The 19812-nt window shown below is 51.3% G+C and overlaps 1 protein-coding gene across 1 annotated transcript in view; it reads right to left on the reverse strand.

Annotated features, from left to right (window-relative positions):
- Positions 1-895: 895 nt before the first annotated feature.
- The window catches only part of LOC140728734 (voltage-gated potassium channel subunit beta-2-like), a 70937-nt gene continuing 52020 nt past the window's right edge, over positions 896-19812 (reverse strand). Inside the window, exons 10-15 of the mRNA XM_073047686.1 lie at positions 18388-18473; positions 15871-15991; positions 15618-15712; positions 13893-14013; positions 13154-13242; positions 896-1865 (exon numbers count right to left, since the gene is read on the reverse strand). Coding sequence (XP_072903787.1) covers positions 1776-1865; positions 13154-13242; positions 13893-14013; positions 15618-15712; positions 15871-15991; positions 18388-18473 — 602 coding nt within the window. The 3' untranslated portion in view covers positions 896-1775. The remainder of the gene's footprint in view (positions 1866-13153; positions 13243-13892; positions 14014-15617; positions 15713-15870; positions 15992-18387; positions 18474-19812) is intronic.

Below are 19812 nucleotides of genomic sequence, written 5' to 3' on the forward strand. Positions count from 1 at the left end.
AGCTGGGGAATGGAGAGGCCATGTGCAGGCAGAAGGCAATAGCTTGGATTGGCACCATGGTTGGTACAGATTCATATAATAATATATAATAAGACCATAAGACATAGGAACAGAATTAGGCCATTTGGCCCATTGAATCTGCTCCACCATTTCATTATGGCTGATCCAATTTCCTCTCAGACCCAATCTTCTTCCTTCTCGCTATACCCCTTCATGCTGTGACTATCTAGAATATATCAACCTCTGCCTTAAATATACCCAATGACTCGGCCTCCACAGTCACCTATGGCAACCAATTCACCACTCTCTGGCTAAAGAAATTCATCCTCATCTCTGTTCTAAGTGGATGTCCCACTGATCTGAGGCTATGTCCTCTGGTCCTAGACTCCCTCACCATAGAAAACATCCTCCACATCACTCTATTGAGGCCTTTTAACATTAAATAGATCTTATAGAGATCCCCCCGCCCCCAGTCTTCCGAATCCCAGAGCCATCAAACGCTTCTCATATGATAAGCCTTTCAATCCCAAAGTCATTTTTGTGAACCTCCTTTGAACCCTTTCATAGAATGTTCTATTTCTGTCCTGAATACCCTGGGACAGTGACCCCTGGTTCTAGATACCCCGGCCATGGAAAACACACAAGAGAATGTTGTGCTTCATTCAGATCAGCTCTAGAGTCAAGAGGACACGGAGACAGTCCGCTTCACCTCTCCCTTTAGAAACCCCTCCTTCTGCTGAATCCTGTTTGCACTTCCTCTGCAAGTACAGTGGATTCCGGTTAACTGGGCCGTCAATCAATTGAGGAAGCCACTTATTTGGGACAACTCTTAAAGAACAAAAACAAATCAAGACAATAGCTGTGATTCCCTTCGTTTATTTGGGACACTATGCTGCTTATTTGGGTCAGGAGACTGTTCCCAAATAGTTTCTAACAGTTAGACACAACACCATGCTTAAAGCAACAGTTTTTAAATAGCCTCAGCTGCATGTGTTTGTTTCGAAAAGCAGTGATTTTTGTCACTGATATTTGGTGAGAAAGAAGCAGTAAGACAATTCAGAACTGCTTTGCTCCCTGTGGTTTCAAACATTCAGGCTTAGAAATGCCAGAAACAGCCAGAAGTGAAAATGAAACAATTTCACTACTTCAACAAGTTAGGACCTACAAAGAATTTAAAGGTATCGACAGTCATCTTGAATTTTACAATGAAAATGAAGATTTGCAGGATTGAGTCATCAAATGCATTGTGCGAGGGTAGTCCATTATCTGCACTGTGCTGATATTGTTCATTCACGGTCAATCGAAAGAACACGGCAGTGTACACTGGATAAATTCCTACACCGATAACTATTAGGAGCTTAAACACAGCTTTATAGTACTGCAGTAGCATTGATAGTGTTCTAATTTCAGTTAAGTACATAATTTGTTACTCAATTAAAAGTTAGCTTGTCTTTTTTTATACCTTTTTAACTATTTCCACGAAACTTCAGATAATTTGGGCAGCCACTTAACTGGGCCAAAACGTGCTGCTCCCAATGTGCCCCAGTGAACTGGAATCCACGGAATATCTTTACGATGACGCACGGGAATAACGTCTGTGAAGGAGCCAGGATTGCATCTCTAGTGGCGCTGGGATGAGGAATGTGAGGGGCTGGGTGAGTGAGCACAGCGGGAGCTCCAGTTCCATGGGGTTGGAAACACTGGGAATCTAACACAAATCCGAATGGCACGAGGGTACACGCTATGGAAGGCCGTCTCCCCGGACCGTGTCTCCTCTAAGACTTCAAGTCCCATCTCTCAGTGGGCTTGTTTCCCAAAATGGCATCCACCTGGGCGACAGTTTGTGGAGTCAGTTGATTGAGGATCTAGGTGGAGAAGGAATGAAGATACGTTAGTGCAGAAAGGGGCAATAAATGGAGAAAATAAACAATTAAACAACCCACCAGTGACTCACACCACCTGCACATTGATCAGGCGAGAACGGAGTGCCAACCTGAAAATCTCAGTTTCTGAGTTACTCAAACCACCTCGTCTGGCCGTTAGTCTAGTGGAACAATCACTGTGAGAGCAGCTGTTGGTTCAACAGGGCTTCGGTGAGGACAGGCAGAGGCTAGGTAAGTTCATTCCTTATGAACTTACTTACGGAGTCTTATCCAACTCCAGAGAGGGTGGGGGAGGGGGGGGGGGGTGTCTACAGGGCCAGTGTTCTGTTCTGGGTGTCAGGGGTGGTATTTCCGGGAGACTCCCAGCCTTCCCAGTGGCCACGTCTGCACCAGGTACGTCGAGATGCAGCTCCTTAGAGACCTTGTTAGTTAATTAGTCAACAACCTTCGGCTTGTTAGGGAAAGTGAAGCCATGATAGACAGGAGCTACAGGGAGGAGTCACCCCAAGGCGACAGGAGACAGATAAATGGAGACTGTCAGAAGGAAGAATATCAGATAGTGGAGATCACCCCCGTGGCTGTCCCCCTCAACAATAAGTACTCCATTTGAGTACTGCTGGGGGGGGGGGGGGGGGGGTGGAAGAGAACCTACCTGGGGGAAGCAACAGCCCCTGTGCCTCCTGCACTGAGCCTGGCCCTGTGGCTCAGACGGATAGGCAACCGGAGAAGATGGCAGCAGTGACAGGGGACTCTGTTGTCAGGGGGCAGATAGGTGATTCTGTGGACGCAAAAAGCAAACACGGATGGTAGTTTGCCTCCCAGGTGCCGGGGTCCGGGAAGTTTCTGTATGCGTCCACAGTATCTTGAAAAGGGAGGGTGATGACATGGTACCAAGGGCATAGAAAGAAAAAGGGGGGAGGTTGATGCACCATCAATAACTCACGCTGAGACGTAGGAAGCGAGATATCGACAGGTATATCTAGTTCACCACAGAGGTCCTGAAAACAGAGTTAGGAAGGAAGCTGAGAAGCAGGACCTCAAGGGTAGTAATGTCGGGATTGGTGCCTGTGTCACGTAACAGTGAGGACAGGAATAGAATGAGGTGGAGGATAAATGTGTGGCTGAAGAATTGGAGCAGAGGCAGGGATTCAGATTTCTGGATAATTGGGACCTCTTCTGGGGCAGGTGGGACCTGTACAAAAGTGACGGGCTGCACTTGAATCCGAGGAGGACCAATATTCCTGCAAGCAGATTTACTAGAGCTGTTGGGAGTGGTTTAAACTAATATGGCAGGGGGATGGGAACCAGGATGATCGAGCTGAGGATCAGCCAGCAGGTTTACAAGTAGATGATGGGTGTAATGTGAATGTAAGGAAGGACAAGCCAATGATTGGGTACAAGTACAGACAGAGCAAAGTGCTAATTTGTCCCACGGGGCAAAATTCAAAAGTGCAAAGAGGTGCTGAATTTAAATTCGCATAGTGTTCGGAATAAGGTGGTTAAACTCATTAGAGATTGGTCAGCATGACGTTGTGGGCATCACTGAGTTGTGGCTGAAAGAAGGCTACAGTTGGGAGCTTAACATCAAAGGGTATATTTTGTATTGAAAGGACAGGCAGGAAGACACAGGCGGTGATGGCTCTGTTAGTAACAGATGGAATTACATCTTTAGAAAGAGGTGACATCGGGTCAGAGAATGTTGAATCTTTGTGGCTGGAGTTAAGAAACTGCAAGGGTTAAAAAAAACATTATGGGAATCATATATAGGCCTCCAGATAGCAGCCAGGATGTGGGGTTGAGATTGCAAGGGGAGCTGGAAACGGCATGTAATAAGGGTAATGACACAATTGTAATGGGAGAATTCAATATACAAGGGGATTGGGATAATCAGGTTGGTGTCAATTGCAAGAGAGGGAATTTGTTGAATGACTATGAGATGCATTTTTTAGAGCAGCTAATTCTGTGTCATTACTGGAAAGATACCGGCATGGATAGCAGAATGGCTGACAGGCAGGAGGTAGCAAGTGGAAATAAAAGGGGCCTTTTCAAAGGCAGCGCCCATTATTAAGGACCTCCAGCACCCAGGACGTGCCCTTTTCTCACTGCTACCATCAGGTAGGAGATACAGAAGCCTGAAGACACACACTCAGTGATTCAGGAACAGCTTCTTCCCCTCTGCCATCTGATTCCTAAATGGACATTGAATCTTTGGACACTACCTATTTTTTAAAATATTAGTTTTTAATATAATATTTCTGTTTTTGCATTTTTAATCTACTTGATATATGTTATTGATTTACTTGTTTATTTATTACTAATATTTTAATTTATTATTATTATTTTTCTCTGCTAGATTATGTATTGCATTGAACTGCTGCTGCTAAACTAACAAATTTCACGTCACACACCGGTGATAATAAACCTGATTCTGATTCTGATTTTCCAGTTGGCTGCCAGTGACTAGTGGTGTTCCTCAGGGGTCAGTATTGGGACCGCTACTTTTCACATTGTTTGTCGATGATTTGGATAATGGAATTGATGGCTTTATGGCACAGTTTGTAGATGACACAAAGATAGGCGGAGGGGTAGGTAGTGTTGAGGAAGCAATGTGAGTGCAACAGGACTTAGACAAATTGGAAGAATGGGCAAAAAAGTGGCAGATGGAATACAGTGTTGGGAAATGTATGATAATGAATTTTGGTAAAAGGATCAATAGTGCGGACTATTATCTAAATGGGGAGAAGTTTCAAACATCAGAGGTACAGAGGGACTTGGGAGTCCCCGTGTGAGACTCCCAGAGGTTAAATTACAGGTTGATTCTGTGGTAAAGAAGACAAATGCAATGTTGGCATTTATTTCAAGGGAAATAGAATATAAAAGCAAGGAGATAATGCTGAGCCTTTGTGAGACACTAGTCAGGCTGCACTTGGAGTATTGTCAACAGTTCTGGGCCCCATATCTCAGAAAGGATGTGTTGTCATTGGAGAGAGTCCAGAGGAGGTTCACGAGTATTCCAGGAATGAAGGGGTTAACACATGAGGAGTGTTTAGCAGTTTTGGGCCTGTGCTCACTGGAATTTAGAAGAATACACGGTGGAGAATCTCATTGAAGCATATTGAATGTTGAAAGGACTAGATAGGGTGGATGTAGAGAGGATATTTCCTATGGTGGGGGTATCCAGAACTAGAGGGTACAGCCTCAAAACTGAGGGACGATCTTTTAGAACAGAGGTAAGGAGGAAATGTTTTAGCCAGACGGTAGTAAATCTGCGGAATGCTCTGGGGAGGCCAAGTCCGAGGGTATATTTAAGGCAGAAGTTGGTAGTTTCCTGATCGATCAGGGTATCAAAGGATATGGTGAGAGGGCAGGTGTATGGGGTTGAGTGGAGTCCGGGTCCAGGAGTGAGCGTCTCCTGGGTGGTGGGGGTCTCTGATGATGGACGCTGCTTTCCTGCCACAATGTTCCCTGTAGATGTGCTCAATGGTGGGGAGGACTTTACCCGTGATGCACCAATTTGTAAACCGATTACCTGTTATTTAGTAGTTCATTTTCTCCTGCCTCTCTTTACTAGCAATGTACACACAGTGGCCACTTTATACAGAACCTCCTGTACCTAATAAAGTGGACGCACAGTGTATGTGGTTATATGGTCTTCTGCTGCTGTAGCCCATCCACTTCAAGGTTCAATGTGTTGTGTGTACAGTGATGCTCTTCTGAACACTCTTACTGTTGTAACGCGTGGTTATTTGAGTTACTGTTGCCTTCCTGTCAGCTTGAACCAGTCTGGCAGTTCTCCTCTCACCCCTCTCATTAACAAGGTGTTTTCACCCACAGGAATACCACTTACTGCATGATTTCTGTTTGATGCACCATTCTCTGTAAGCGCCAGAAACCGCTGAACGTGAAAATCTCAGTTTCTGAGTTACTCAAACCACCCCATCTGGCACCAGCAATCATTCCACAGTCAGTGTCACTCAGATCACATTTCTTCCCCATTCTGATGTTTGATCTGAACCTCTTGACCACGTCTGCATGCTTTTATGCACTGAGTTGCCGCCACATGATTGGTGCCAGACGAGGTGGTTATATATTTGCATTAATGAGCAGGTGGACAGTGTGCCTAATAATGTGGCCAGTGAGCGGATAGCGGAAAGATTCATCCATTCATTGCAATTGACATCTTCCAAGATCAAGTTCAACTGGGTTACCCAGAGTGGAAACCTTCAATGTTTATGGAGGATGACTGAAGCTAATTGTAAACCTTGACTTGTCACCTGGTGTTGTTCGAGCACTGCGTTACTGTGAGGCATTTAAAGCAATCAGAGTCACTGTGCTGGGCTACGGAGCACAAGACAAGCTGCTGGAGAAACTCAGTGGGTTGAACAGCATCTGTTGGGGGGGGGATAGTGGAAGGAATTGTTGATATCTCGGGTCGAGACAGCATCAGGACTGAGAGTGCAAAGAGGAGATGGTCTGAATAAAGAGGTGAGGAGTCCCCTCTCACCCCCCCCCCCCCCACTGATCCCATCTGTCCATCATGTCTGCACTCGGTTCTAAGCTCCATCTTCCTCTATCAGATCCCACCATCTGCAGCCGTTTGTCACCTCCACCTCTCATCTCCCAGCCTCTGTCACTGTTCTCTCTCTCCCCTCCTCACCTCGATCCACCTCTCACCTCCCAGCCTCTGTCACTATTCCCTCTCTCCCCTCCGTCTGCTCATCTCCCCTCCTCATCTCGATCCACCCATCACCTCCCAGCCTCTGTCACTATTCCCTCTCTCCCCTCCTCACCTCGATCCACCCATCACCTCCCAGCCTCTCTCACTATTCCCTCTCTCCCCTCCTCACCTGGATCCACCCATCACCTCCAGCCTCTGTCACTATTCCCACTCTCCCCTCCTCACCTCGATCCATCTCTCACCTCCCAGCCTCTGTCACTATTCCCTCTCTCCCCTCCTCACCTGGGTCCACCCATCACCTCCCAGCCTCTGTCACTATTCCCTCTCTCCCCTCCTCACCTCGATACACCCATCACCTCCCAGCCTCTGTCACTATTCCCTCTCTCCCCTCCTCACCTCGATCCACCCATCACCTCCCAGCCTCTGTCACTATTCCCTCTCCCCTCCTCCATCTGCTCATCTCCCCTCCACATCTCGATCCACCTCTCATCTCCCAGCCTCTGTCACTATTCCCTCTCTCCCCTCCTCACCTCGATACACCCATCACCTCCCAGCCTCTGTCACTATTCCCTCTCCCCTCCTCCATCTGCTCATCTCCCCTCCTCATCTCGATCCACCCATCACCTCCCAGCCTCTGTCACGATTCCCACTCTCCCCTCCTCACCTTGATCCACCTCTCATCTCCCAGCCTCTGTCACTATTCCCTCTCTCCCCTCCTCACCTCGATCCACCTCTCCCCAGCCTCTGTCACTATTCCCTCTCTCCCCTCCTCACCTGGGTCCACCCATCACCTCCCAGCCTCTGTCACTATTCCCTCTCTCCCCTCCTCACCTCGATCCATCCATCACCTCCCAGCCTCTGTCACGATTCCCACTCTCCCCTCCTCACCTTGATCCACCTCTCATCTCCCAGCCTCTGTCACTATTCCCTCTCTCCCCTCCTCACCTCGATCCACCTCTCCCCAGCCTCTGTCACTATTCCCTCTCTCCCCTCCTCACCTGGGTCCACCCATCACCTCCCAGCCTCTGTCACTATTCCCTCTCTCCCCTCCTCACCTCGATCCACCCATCACCTCCCAGCCTCTGTCACTATTCCCACTCTCCCCTCCTCACCTGGGTCCACCCATCACCTCCCAGCCTCTGTCACTATTCCCACTCTCCCCTCCTCACCTGGGTCCACCCATCACCTCCCAGCCTCTGTCACTATTCCCTCTCTCCCCTCCTCACCTCGATCCACCCATCACCTCCCAGCCTCTGTCACTATTCCCTCTCTCCCCTCCTCACCTCGATCCACCCATCACCTCCCAGCCTCTGTCACTATTCCCTCTCTCCCCTCCTCACCTCGATCCACCCATCACCTCCCAGCCTCTCTCACTATTCCCTCTCTCCCCTCCTCACCTCGATCCACCCATCACCTCCCAGCCTCTGTCACTATTCCCTCTCTCCCCTCCTCACCTGGGTCCACCCATCACCTCCCAGCCTCTGTCACTATTCCCACTCTCCCCTCCTCACCTGGGTCCACCCATCACCTCCCAGCCTCTGTCACTATTCCCACTCTCCCCTCCTCATCTCGATCCACCCATCACCTCCCAGCCTCTGTCACTATTCCCTCTCTCCCCTCCTCACCTCGATCCACCCATCACCTCCCAGCCTCTGTCACTATTCCCACTCTCCCCTCCTCACCTGGGTCCACCCATCACCTCCCAGCCTCTGTCACTATTCCCTCTCTCCCCTCCTCACCTGGATCCACCCATCACCCCCCAGCCTCTGTCACTATTCCCACTCTCCCCTCCTTACCTCAATCCACCCATCACCTCCAGCCTCTGTCACTATTCCCACTCTCCCCTCCTCACCTCGATCCACCCATCACCTCCCAGCCTCTGTCACTATTCCCTCTCTCCCCTCCTCACCTCGATCCACCCATCACCTCCAGCCTCTGTCACTATTCCCACTCTCCCCTCCTCACCTCAATCCACTCATCACCTCCAGCCTCTGTCACTATTCCCTCTCTCCCCTCCTCACCTCGATCCACCCATCACCTCCCAGCCTCTCTCACTATTCCCTCTCTCCCCTCCTCACCTCGATCCACCCATCACCTCCCAGCCTCTGTCACTATTCCCTCTCTCCCCCTCCTCACCTCGATACACCCATCAACTCCCAGCCTCTGTCACTGTTCCCTCTCTCCCCTCCTCACCTCGATCCACCCATCACCTCCCAGCCTCTGTCACTATTCCCTCTCTCCCCTCCTCACCTGGATCCACCCATCACCTCCCAGCCTCTGTCACTATTCCCTCTCTCCCCTCCTCATCTCGATCCACCCATCACCTCCCAGCCTCTGTCACTATTCCCTCTCTCCCCTCCTCACCTGGGTCCACCCATCACCTCCCAGCCTCTGTCACTATTCCCTCTCTCCTCTCCTCACCTGGATCCACCCATCACCCCCCAGCCTCTGTCACTATTCCCACTCTCCCCTCCTTACCTCAATCCACCCATCACCTCCAGCCTCTGTCACTATTCCCACTCTCCCCTCCTCACCTCGATCCACCCATCACCTCCCAGCCTCTGTCACTATTCCCTCTCTCCCCTCCTCACCTCGATCCACCCATCACCTCCAGCCTCTGTCACTATTCCCACTCTCCCCTCCTCACCTCAATCCACTCATCACCTCCAGCCTCTGTCATTACTCCCACTCTCCCCTCCTCCATCTGCTCATCACCTATCACCTGTATCCACTCATCAGCTCCCAATCCCTGCCACTCTCTTCACCCCTCGTCCCCAATCTGATTCCATCTGCCTCTCCCCTTCCTCCCCAACAGCTCCCAGTCTCTGCCTCTCTCTCCATCCTTCCATCCTCAATCTGACTCCATCTGCCTCTCCCCTTCCTCCCCCAACACCTCCCAGTCTCTGCCTCTCTCTCCACCCTTCCATCCTCAATCTGACTCCGTCTGCCTCTCCCCTTCCTCCCCCTTCCTCCCCCAACACCTCCCAGTCTCTGCCTCTCTCTCCACCCTTCCATCCTCAATCTGACTCCGTCTGCCTCTCCCCTTCCTCCCCCAACACCTCCCAGTCTCTGCCTCTCTCTCCACCCTTCCATCCTCAATCTGACTCCATCTGCCTCTCCCCTTCCTCCCCCAACACCTCCCAGTCTCTGCCTCTCTCTCCACCCTTCCATCCTCAATCTGACTCCGTCTGCCTCTCCCCTTCCTCCCCCTTCCTCCCCAACACCTCCCAGTCTCTGCCTCTCTCTCCACCCTTCCATCCTCAATCTGACTCCATCTGCCGCTCCCCTTCCTCCCCCAACACCTCCCAGTCTCTGCCTCTCTCTCCACCCTTCCATCCTCAATCTGACTCCGTCTGCCTCTCCCCTTCCTCCCCCTTCCTCCCCAACACCTCCCAGTCTCTGCCTCTCTCTCCACCCTTCCATCCTCAATCTGACTCCATCTGCCTCTCCCCTTCCTCCCCCAACACCTCCCAGTCTCTGCCTCTCTCTCCACCCTTCCAAACTCAATCTGACTCCATCTGCCTATCCAACCTCCTTGTAGGGATCCACTCCTCACCTTGCCAGCTCCCACCTCACTGGGTCTCGGATGCACAAGAGGCCCTCTGTGGGCTTTTTGAGTGAGCAAGCATTTTGTTTCAGCAGGCCCAGTTCGTAGCTCCCGCTAAGTCGCCCGACGTGTTCCGTCACTACCTTGACTCAGTTAAAGCATTAATTACATTGTCGTTCTTGCCCCACGGACACGGAACGCTGACTCCCTCCCTCTGTGCTCTCAGTCCTGAAGAAAGGTCTCAACCCTAAATGTCTACTATACGTTTCCCTCCACAGATGCTGCCCGACCTACTGAGTTCCTGTGGAAATGGTGTCGTATAGCATCAGGAGATACTGTGGCAAGTTCAGCTCAGGGTAGACCTTAGGAAAGGAAAAGGTTTGGAGTGGGAATTCCAGTACAGCTGAGCTTGGAAATCTGGGAAGGAGGAAGGGGAGGTGCCAGGATTGTAGGGATGCAGAGGTTGGGTGGGGAGGAAGTGGTTGGGTATGTGGTGTGTCAGACCGCAAGGTGGGAAATCAAGGCCAGATTGAATATGTGTGTAGGGAAGTGGGAAGAGTGGGCTTGAGTTGGGGGACGGAGGTGATCTGCAAGTATGTTGTCTCTGGTTAAGATCCTGAGTGAGCCATTTGGTCCCACACAATGTCGTTACTCTGGAAAGGGTGCAGAAAAGATTCACCAGGATATTGCCAGGACTGAAGGGGTTGAGATGTAAGAGAGACTTGATCGATTGGGCATTTATGTGTATTTCCTGGAATGTAGGAGGCTGAGCAACAACTCCTCTAGAGGGTTGAAAGATGCGTAACTTGGACGGTTAATGGTTGGGTTGAGTTGTTCCCTGATCCTGGCAATTTACTCACAAATGTTTCGTCACCATGTGAGGAGACATCGTCAGTGTACTGTTGTTTACGGTGTGTCCTCCAAATGCTTGGCCTTTATATACTTTCCAATCAGCTGATTGGATGTCATTCCCGAAACTCAATTGTGATGCAGGGAGGAAATCTCGTCACTGATTGGCTGTGGGGCGAACTTCACGCGTTCACTCTCCACGCTTCTAGGAATTCTCTTGCAGGCCGCGTGTTTGCTTGTGCCGTGACTTCCACTAATGCCCGGTTGAATTTGTGCTCCTCTCGATTTCCAGGGGTGGAGACCAGGGGCAGCTGGTCATGGCGTTTCACAGCCAGTTGATGCTCACGGATCCTTGTGGATAGTTTTCTCCCAGTTTGGCCGACGTAGTATTTGCACAAATTGGGACATGGACATTCAGATATGGACATTGTGTAGGTAGGAGTTTCTGTTTTTTAAAATTTACTTTTTAGCTGGTTAAGCACAGTATAGTGGGCTGAAAGGCCTGCTCCTGTGTAATGTTGTTCTACGTTCTATGTCCTAATGCAGAATGAAGTGTAAAAGCTACCGGAAACGTGCAGTGCAGGTAAACAATAAAGTGCAAGATCATAACGGGGTAGATTGTGAGGTCTAGAGTCCATTTTATCATCCTAGAGCTCCATTGAAGAGACTGATAACAGTGGGACCTCGAGCCAGGTGGCATGTGCTTTCAGGCTTTTGTATCTTCTGCCCGGTGGGAGAGGGAGAAGAGAGAGTGTCCGGGGTGGGTCTCGTCTTTGATTATATTTATCACAATTCTTAAAGGGCATTTGGACAGGTGTGAGGATTGGAGAGGCATTTGGACAGGTGTGAGGATTGGAGAGGCATTTGGACAGGTGCGAGGATCGGAGAGGCATTTGGACAGGTGTGAGGATTGGAGAGGCATTTGGACAGGTGCGAGGATCGGAGAGACATTTGGACAGGTGTGAGGATTGGAGAGGTATTTGGACAGGTATGAGGATTGGAGAGGCATTTGGACAGGTGTGAGGATCGGAGAGGCATTTGGACAGGTGTGTGGATTGGAGAGGTATTTGGACAGGTATGAGGATCAGAGAGGCATTTGGACAGGTGTGAGGATCGGAGAGGCATTTGGACAGGTGTGAGGATTGGAGAGGTATTTGGACAGGTATGAGGATCGGAGAGGCATTTGGACAGGTGTGTGGATTGGAGAGGCATTTGGACAGGTGTGTGGATTGGAGAGGCATTTGGACAGGTGTGAGGATTGGAGAGGCATTTGGACAGGTGCGAGGATCGGAGAGGCATTTGGACAGGTGTGAGGATTGGAGAGGCATTTGGACAGGTGCGAGGATCGGAGAGACATTTGGACAGGTGTGAGGATTGGAGAGGTATTTGGACAGGTATGAGGATTGGAGAGGCATTTGGACAGGTGTGAGGATCGGAGAGGCATTTGGACAGGTGTGTGGATTGGAGAGGTATTTGGACAGGTATGAGGATCAGAGAGGCATTTGGACAGGTGTGAGGATCGGAGAGGCATTTGGACAGGTGTGAGGATTGGAGAGGTATTTGGACAGGTATGAGGATCGGAGAGGCATTTGGACAGGTGTGTGGATTGGAGAGGCATTTGGACAGGTGTGTGGATTGGAGAGGCATTTGGACAGGTGTGAGGATCGGAGAGGCATTTGGACAGGTGCGAGGATTGGAGAGGCATTTGGACAGGTGCGAGGATTGGAGAGGCATATGGACAGGTGTGAGGATTGGAGAGGCTTGGGGGGATATGAGCCAAACACAGGGAAAGTTGACTAGCTCAGGTTGGTTGGCATGGATGAGTCAGGCCAAAGGGCCTGTTTCTATGCTGTATGACAAAATTGATCTTTGATCTCAGTCTTGCTCCTAAAAGATCCAAAAATCTTTCAGCCCCTGTCTTAAATGCATTTAGTGACTCGTGGGTAGAGAATTCCAAAGATTCATTGTCCTCCGGGTGAAGAAATATTTTCCCTCCACAGTGCTAAAGGTCTGTTCCCTCACTCAGAGACTCTTACCCCTTGTTCCAGATGCCCCAGCCAGCAGGGGCATCTCCCCTCCTGGCCGCATAATTGCTGACTCTGGCTAACCACGCTACCACGGCTGTGTTGGGGAAGGACCCACATCCAGATGATCTGTCCTTGGCCCTCGCCAGTGTGGGCCGTGCAGGAAACTCACCTGAATGGCGCCGAGGTTCTCGCGCAGCTGGATCACGCCCGACACGCCCAGGAGGACCGAGCTGACCGATTCGTTCCTCAGGCACCACGCTGAGGGGAAGGCAGAGGAGAGGGGGCTGTCAAACATCGCGGCCACTGAATCCCGGGGTCTTCCTGCAGTAGCTTAGGAATGAGTCAGCCTCACAAGCCCAGCTCTTCCTGAGACTCCGGAATCCAAACCCCATCCCACCCTCACCCACTGTCGTAATGGACTGACCGCTTCCCTTTGTACACAATCCCAAGGGATCCGCTCACTACCTACAACTGCATCAATTCCCATTGCACTGCCTGCAATCCCACTGGATGATGATCTTTCCCACTCCCTCCACACGATCCCAGATTAAATCAGCAGACGATTCCTATTTCCACAAGTACAGGACCTCAGTGGATCAAATCTTTTCCCATTCAATCCAAGACTCCGGAATCCCAGGATAACAACTGCCTTCCCATTTGCAGAATCCCAACGGGCCAACATCGCCTCTCTGGTGAGTGGCATCTAACAGATACTGGAAATCTGAGGCAGATACAGACTGGCCCATTGAGTTCCTCATTAGCGTGTCCGTCCTTCCAGCATCTGCATCCCCTTCTGCCCCCTTTTAGGACCACTCATAGGTCAAACTGTAACGGTGCACCCACCCCCTGACTGGCAGCCCACATGCTGTCCCGCACTCCCCCAGCCCTCGTGTCGAGCCCAGACTCACCGATCGCCAGCTGAGGCAGGGTGCAGGACAGACTGTCTGCGATCGGCTGCAGTTCCTTGAGCTTGCACTGCTGTGATTGGCCTTCCTCGCTGGTGATCTTGTCCTTCAGCCACTCGTAGCCCTGCAGGTGAGGGCAGCACTGACTGGTAGACAAAATTTCTTTGACCTTTCACCCTGGCCCTGGTCCAATCCGAAAGATTGGCAGAGATAGAGCATTACCCTGTATCTCAGACACTTCTTTCTTACAATCCGCTAATGGTTAGATCCTCATTTTTGGGATCTTCCATTTTAATACCATATTCCTAAAACTTTAACAAAGAAATATTATCATCTTTGTGCGTTCCTGTCCTAGAAGCTTCCAGAGAGCAGGACTCCTTCTCCAGGGACACCCGGGCATGGACATAACTCTGGAGATGCGGCAGGCAGTTGGCCCGTGCAGAACTCTCGACTGCTCAATGACGACCACCTTGGCCAGGCCCAGGAACAAACTAACCAGGAGACCCCCGAGTCATCCAGCTCTGCCTCCGCGTTGGGCGATCAGGAGCGTGCCACTGAAGTGCGGCAGAACCTGAGGAGAAGCCCCTTGTGTGGAGGGAGCTTCACTCTGTGTCTGACCCTGGGAGTGTGTGATGGGACAGTGTAGAGGGAGCTTCACTCTGTGTCTGACCCTGGGAGTGTGTGATGGGACAGTGTAGAGGGAGCTTCACTCTGTGTCTGACCCTGGGAGTGTGTGATGGGACAGTGTAGAGGGAGCTTCACTCTGTGTCTGACCCTGGGAGTGTGTGATGGGACGGTGTAGAGGGAGCTTCACTCTGTGTCTGACCCTGGGAGTGTGTGATGGGACGGTGTAGAGGGAGCTTCACTCTGTGTCTGACCCTGGGAGTGTGTGATGGGACAGTGTAGAGGGAGCTTCACTCTGTGTCTGACCCTGGGAGTGTGTGATGGGACAGTGTAGAGGGAGCTTCACTCTGTGTCTGACCCTGGGAGTGTGTGATGGGACGGTGTAGAGGGAGCTTCACTCTGTGTCTGACCCTGGGAGTGTGTGATGGGACGGTGTAGAGGGAGCTTCACTCTGTGTCTGACCCCGGGAGTGTGTGATGGGACAGTGTAGAGGGAGCTTCACTCTGTGTCTGACCCTGGGAGTGTGTGATGGGACGGTGTAGAGAGAGCTTCACTCTGTGTCTGACCCTGGGGGTGTGTGATGGGACGGTGTAGAGGGAGCTTCACTCTGTGTCTGACCCCGGGAGTGTGTGATGGGACAGTGTGGAGGGAGCTTCACTCTGTGTCTGACCCTGGGAGTGTGTGATGAGACGGTGTAGAGGGAGCTTCACTCTGTGTCTGACCCCGGGAGTGTGTGATGGGACAGTGTGGAGGGAGCTTCACTCTGTGTCTGACCCCGGGAGTGTGTGATGGGACGGTGTAGAGGGAGCTTCACTTTGTGTCTGACCCTGGGAGTGTGTGATGGGACGGTGTAGAGGGAGCTTCACTTTGTGTCTGACCCTGGGAGTGTGTGATGGGATGGTGTGGAGGGAGCTTCACTCTGTGGCTGACCCCGGGAGTGTGTGTTGGGACAGTGTAGAGGGAGCTTCACTCTGTGTCTGACCCTGGGAGTGTGTGATGGGACAGTGTGGAGGGGATGTCACATGCTTGACCCTAAAACCAGAGAAGGATCTGAGATCAGTTCTGCTGGATTTTCAGATCTGTTCCAGGTCAGATGTGATTTACCTGCAGTGAGGCCCTGGAATATTCCGGAATGCAGTCTTCGTACTTTCCAGTGATCAAGCCACAAGCCAGCGGGGAGTAGGTCATTGTGCCGAGACCTGGAGAAACACAGAGATGTACGGAGACAGGTGGGTCAGAGTGGGAGAGAGGGGAGAGAGAGTGTGAGGTAGGGGAGAAACAGGGTGGGACGGATGGGAAGAGGGAGAGAGAGAAGGGGAGAGGGAGTATTGTAGAGGGAAGAAGCCTCGACACTCACCAATCTTGTAGTAAAGCTCAGGGAGATGTGCCTCCACCGTGTCTCGATTGAAGAGGTGATACTCGGACTGCTCACAGACAGGTGGGATCAGGTTGAACTGCCGGGCGATGGAGTATGCTTCCTGTGGAGAGGCACGGAGTGGGTCAGGAGACAGCATCAGCAACCCCATCGCAGCATGGCTATTCCTTCCTCCCTCTCAACCTTAACCCCCTTCCTGCCTCCCGTCTCTTACCCCTCCAACCCCTTCCTGCGTCACTCCAAATTTAACTCCTGCACCCCCTCTTTTAATCCCTCGCTGCCCTCTTTCAAATCTTAACCCCTTCCTACCCTCTCTCCAACTAGCCCCCTGCCCCTCAACTTTATTTTCTTTCTGGGAGCCTCCAACTTTAACCCTTTCTTGCCCCCACCCTCTCTTTGTGTCCCTTACCCCTTCCCATTTTGCCCCTCATCACCGCGAACATCTCACCCACATCTATAGGATGGCAGGGTGTTTACCGCCCCAACCGAGCACGCCCCCGACCCGTGCCTGCACCTGTCTCCCATGAGAAGGTAAGGGCGGTGAGGCAGGGGGTGGATCGGGGAATAGAGTCCAAACCACAGGGTGGTCTCCATCTCCTCGAGGTGGGGGCCAGCGTCAGTGAGCAGTTGCCTTCCGACCCTGTATAACGGAGTAACCATTGGCTTGGACTTCGGGATCGGTCGATGTGCCGAGCCTCAGTGAAAAGCTCGTCTTGTGTATTGTCCATTACAGATCAGACCATTACACAGTGCATTCGGGTAGAACAAGGCAAAACAATAACGGAATCAGCATAGAGTGTAACAGCCACAGGGAAAGGGCAGCACAGGTAAACAATAAGATGCAAGACAGACTGTGAGGTCAGGCGTCCATCTTGTTGTACAAGAGGTTTGTTCAGGGTCTTAAAACAGCGGGATGAGAGCTGTCCGTGTGCCTACTGGTCTTTCAGCTTTTTGTGTCTTCTGTCCGATGGGAGAGAAGAGAGACTGTCCGGGGTCTTTGATTACGTTGATTGCTTTACCGAATCAGCAAGAGGTTTGGAGCAAGTCCTGTACGTCCAGAGAACACACACGAGATGCTGAAGGAACTCAACAGGCCGGCAGCATGTATGGAAGTGAATAAGCCGTTGATGTTTCAGCCAAGACCCTTCCTCAAGACTGGAAAGGAAGGGGGAAGATGCCAGAATAAGAAAGTGGGTGGGGGAGGAGACAGAGGGTAGCTGGAAGGTGACAGGTGAAGCCAGGTGGGTGGGAAAGGTAAAGGGCTGGAGAGGAAGGAATCTGATAGGAGAGGAGAGTGCACCATGGGAGAAAGGGGAGGAGGAGACCCAGGGAGGTGACAGGCAGGTGAGAAGAGGCAGGAGCCCAGAGTAGGGATTAGTAGAAGGGAGAGGGGGAGGAGATTTTTTTACCAGAAGGAGAAATCGACATTCACCTCCACCTGGCATCCCCCTCCCTCTCCCTTTCTCGTGTGTGTGTGTGTGTGTGTGTGTGTGTGTGTGTGTGTGTGTGTGTGTGTGTGTGTGTGTGTGTGTGTGTGTGTGTGTGTGTGTGGAGTTTGCACCTTCTCCCACTTGGGTTTCCCCCTGGTGTTCCAGTTTGCTCCCACATCCCACCCACGTGGGGGGTTGGGGTTGGTGGGGTTAATTGGCCACTGGAATTGACCCCCTAGTGTGCGGTTAAAGGATCAAATCTGGAGGGAGTTGTTGGGAAGGTGGGAAGAGTGAAATCGGGAAGGTTGCTCTACGGACCAAACTCAACTTGGATGGGCATCTTGGCCGGCATAGATTTGTTGGGCCAAAGGGCCTTCTTCTGTGACTCAGAACTGAACTCATTATGACCTAGCACCTTTCTGCTTCCCTGGACTGCACTCTCTCTTTTGCTGTAACACTTTGTTCTGCATTCTGTTATCGTTCTGCCTGGTTCTAACCCGGTGATACTTATGAACAGTGTGTGGGAGGCGAGATATACATAAAGTGTAAAAGGGAGGTGAGAGTCGATATCAGACCACTGGAAAAAGATGCTGGAGAGGCAGTAATGGGGACGAACTGGATAAGTACTTTGCATCAGTCTTCACTGTGGAAGACACTAACAGTGTGATGGAAGTTCAAGGTGTCAGGGGGCAGAGGTGAGTGCAGTTGCCACTACTCGGGAGAAGGCCCTTGGGAAACTGAAAGGTCTGAAGGTAGATAAATCACCTGGACCGGATGGCTTACACACCAGGGTTCTGAAAGAGGTGGCTGAAGAGACTGTGGAGAGAATGGGGTTGACAGAGAAATGGATCAGCCATGATGAAATGGTGGAACAAACTCAATGGGCCAAATGGCCCAATTCTGCTCCAAAGTCTTGTATTCTAAGATAAGTTCACTGTACCCCATTACATGTGACAATATTAAGTGAAAACCAACAGCAGGATTAGTGTGAATGGGTACTTGCTGGTCAGCGTGGCCTCAATGGGCCGAAGGGCCTGTTTTCACTCCATGATCTGCTGAAGTCGCTCACCATGATCTCCACTGCTCTCCACCGAGATGTCCCCCAGTACATCGCCTCGCCTTGGTTTATTAGAAAAGTCATGGCCCGGACAATCTCTGCGGAAACAGACAGGTCTCGCAGTGAGGACTCCCTCGCTGACGGGGTCCTGCCCCCCGCAACCCGTGGATCAAACACACCGCTGGCGCTGCCTCTCTCTGCCCGACCCGCGACATCTGAAACCTAAACATGCAGGAAACCGCTCAGCAGGTCGGGCCGCGTCTGTGGAGAGAGGGAAGCAGGCCACAGCTCAGGCCTTTCGGCCCATCGAGCCCATGCTGACCTTCAACCACAGTGTAGCAGCTGGCACGATGCTGTTTCAGCTCAGGGCGTTCCGGAGTTCTGGTCAATTCCGGCGCTGTACCTCCTCCCTGGGATATACGTGGGTATATTCCCCAGGTGCTCTGGTTTCCTCCCACGGTCCGGAGACGTACCGGGTTAGCGAACTGGTTATTGTAAATTGCCCTGCGGTTCGGTTAGGGTTCTCTGGGGGTTGTTGGGGCAGCATGGTTCGAAGGGCTGGAAGGGCCTATTCCACCCCCCCCCCCCCAGGAGAAAACTAATCTGGTGTTTGCCAAGCTCAAATGAAACCATTCCCTAAAAACATGACGGGAGCACACAGAATTGGAACTAAGGCAAGAGACTCTGTCCACAAACAAGAATAATGTAAACTTCATCTATTACTTTGTAGAAAATGCAAATAAATAAGCATTCCCATTGATTTCTGACCCCTCCAGGTTCTCCCCCGACCCACACACTCATCAACGTTTGTGCCATGTAGTATGACGTGGGTGATCGCGGTCTTGACCGTGAGCATTCTTGGTAAATGTTTCTACAGAAGGGGTTTGCCCATTGCCTTCTTCTGGGCGATGTCTTTACAAGACGGGTGACCCCAGCCAATATCAACAATATCAACGAGAGATTGTCTGCCTGGCGTCAGTGGCCACATAATAGAACATAGAACAATACAGCACAGTACAGGCCCTTCAGCCCACAATGTTGTGCTGACCCTTAAACCCTGCCTCCCATATTAAATTCCTCCATATACCTGTCTAGTAGTCTCTTAAACTTCACTAGTGTATCTGCCTCCACCACTGACTCAGGCAGTGCATTCCATGCACCAACCACTCTCTGAGTGACAAACCTTCCCCTAATATCCCCCTTGAACTTCCCTCCCCTTACCTTAAAGCCATGTCCTCTTGTACTGAGCAGTGGTGCCCTGGGGAAGAGGCGCTGGCTGTCCACTCTGTCTATTCCTCTTAATATCTTGTACACCTCTATCATGTCTCCTCTCATCCTCCTCCTCTCCAGAGAGTAAAACCCTAGCTCCAGGACATGTGATATGCACCGGCTGCTCATACGATCATCCACCACCTGCTCCAATAACCCTGATCGGTG

Source organism: Hemitrygon akajei, chromosome 6 (assembly GCF_048418815.1).
Source record: "Hemitrygon akajei chromosome 6, sHemAka1.3, whole genome shotgun sequence".
Classification (NCBI taxonomy): Eukaryota; Metazoa; Chordata; class Chondrichthyes; order Myliobatiformes; family Dasyatidae; genus Hemitrygon; species Hemitrygon akajei.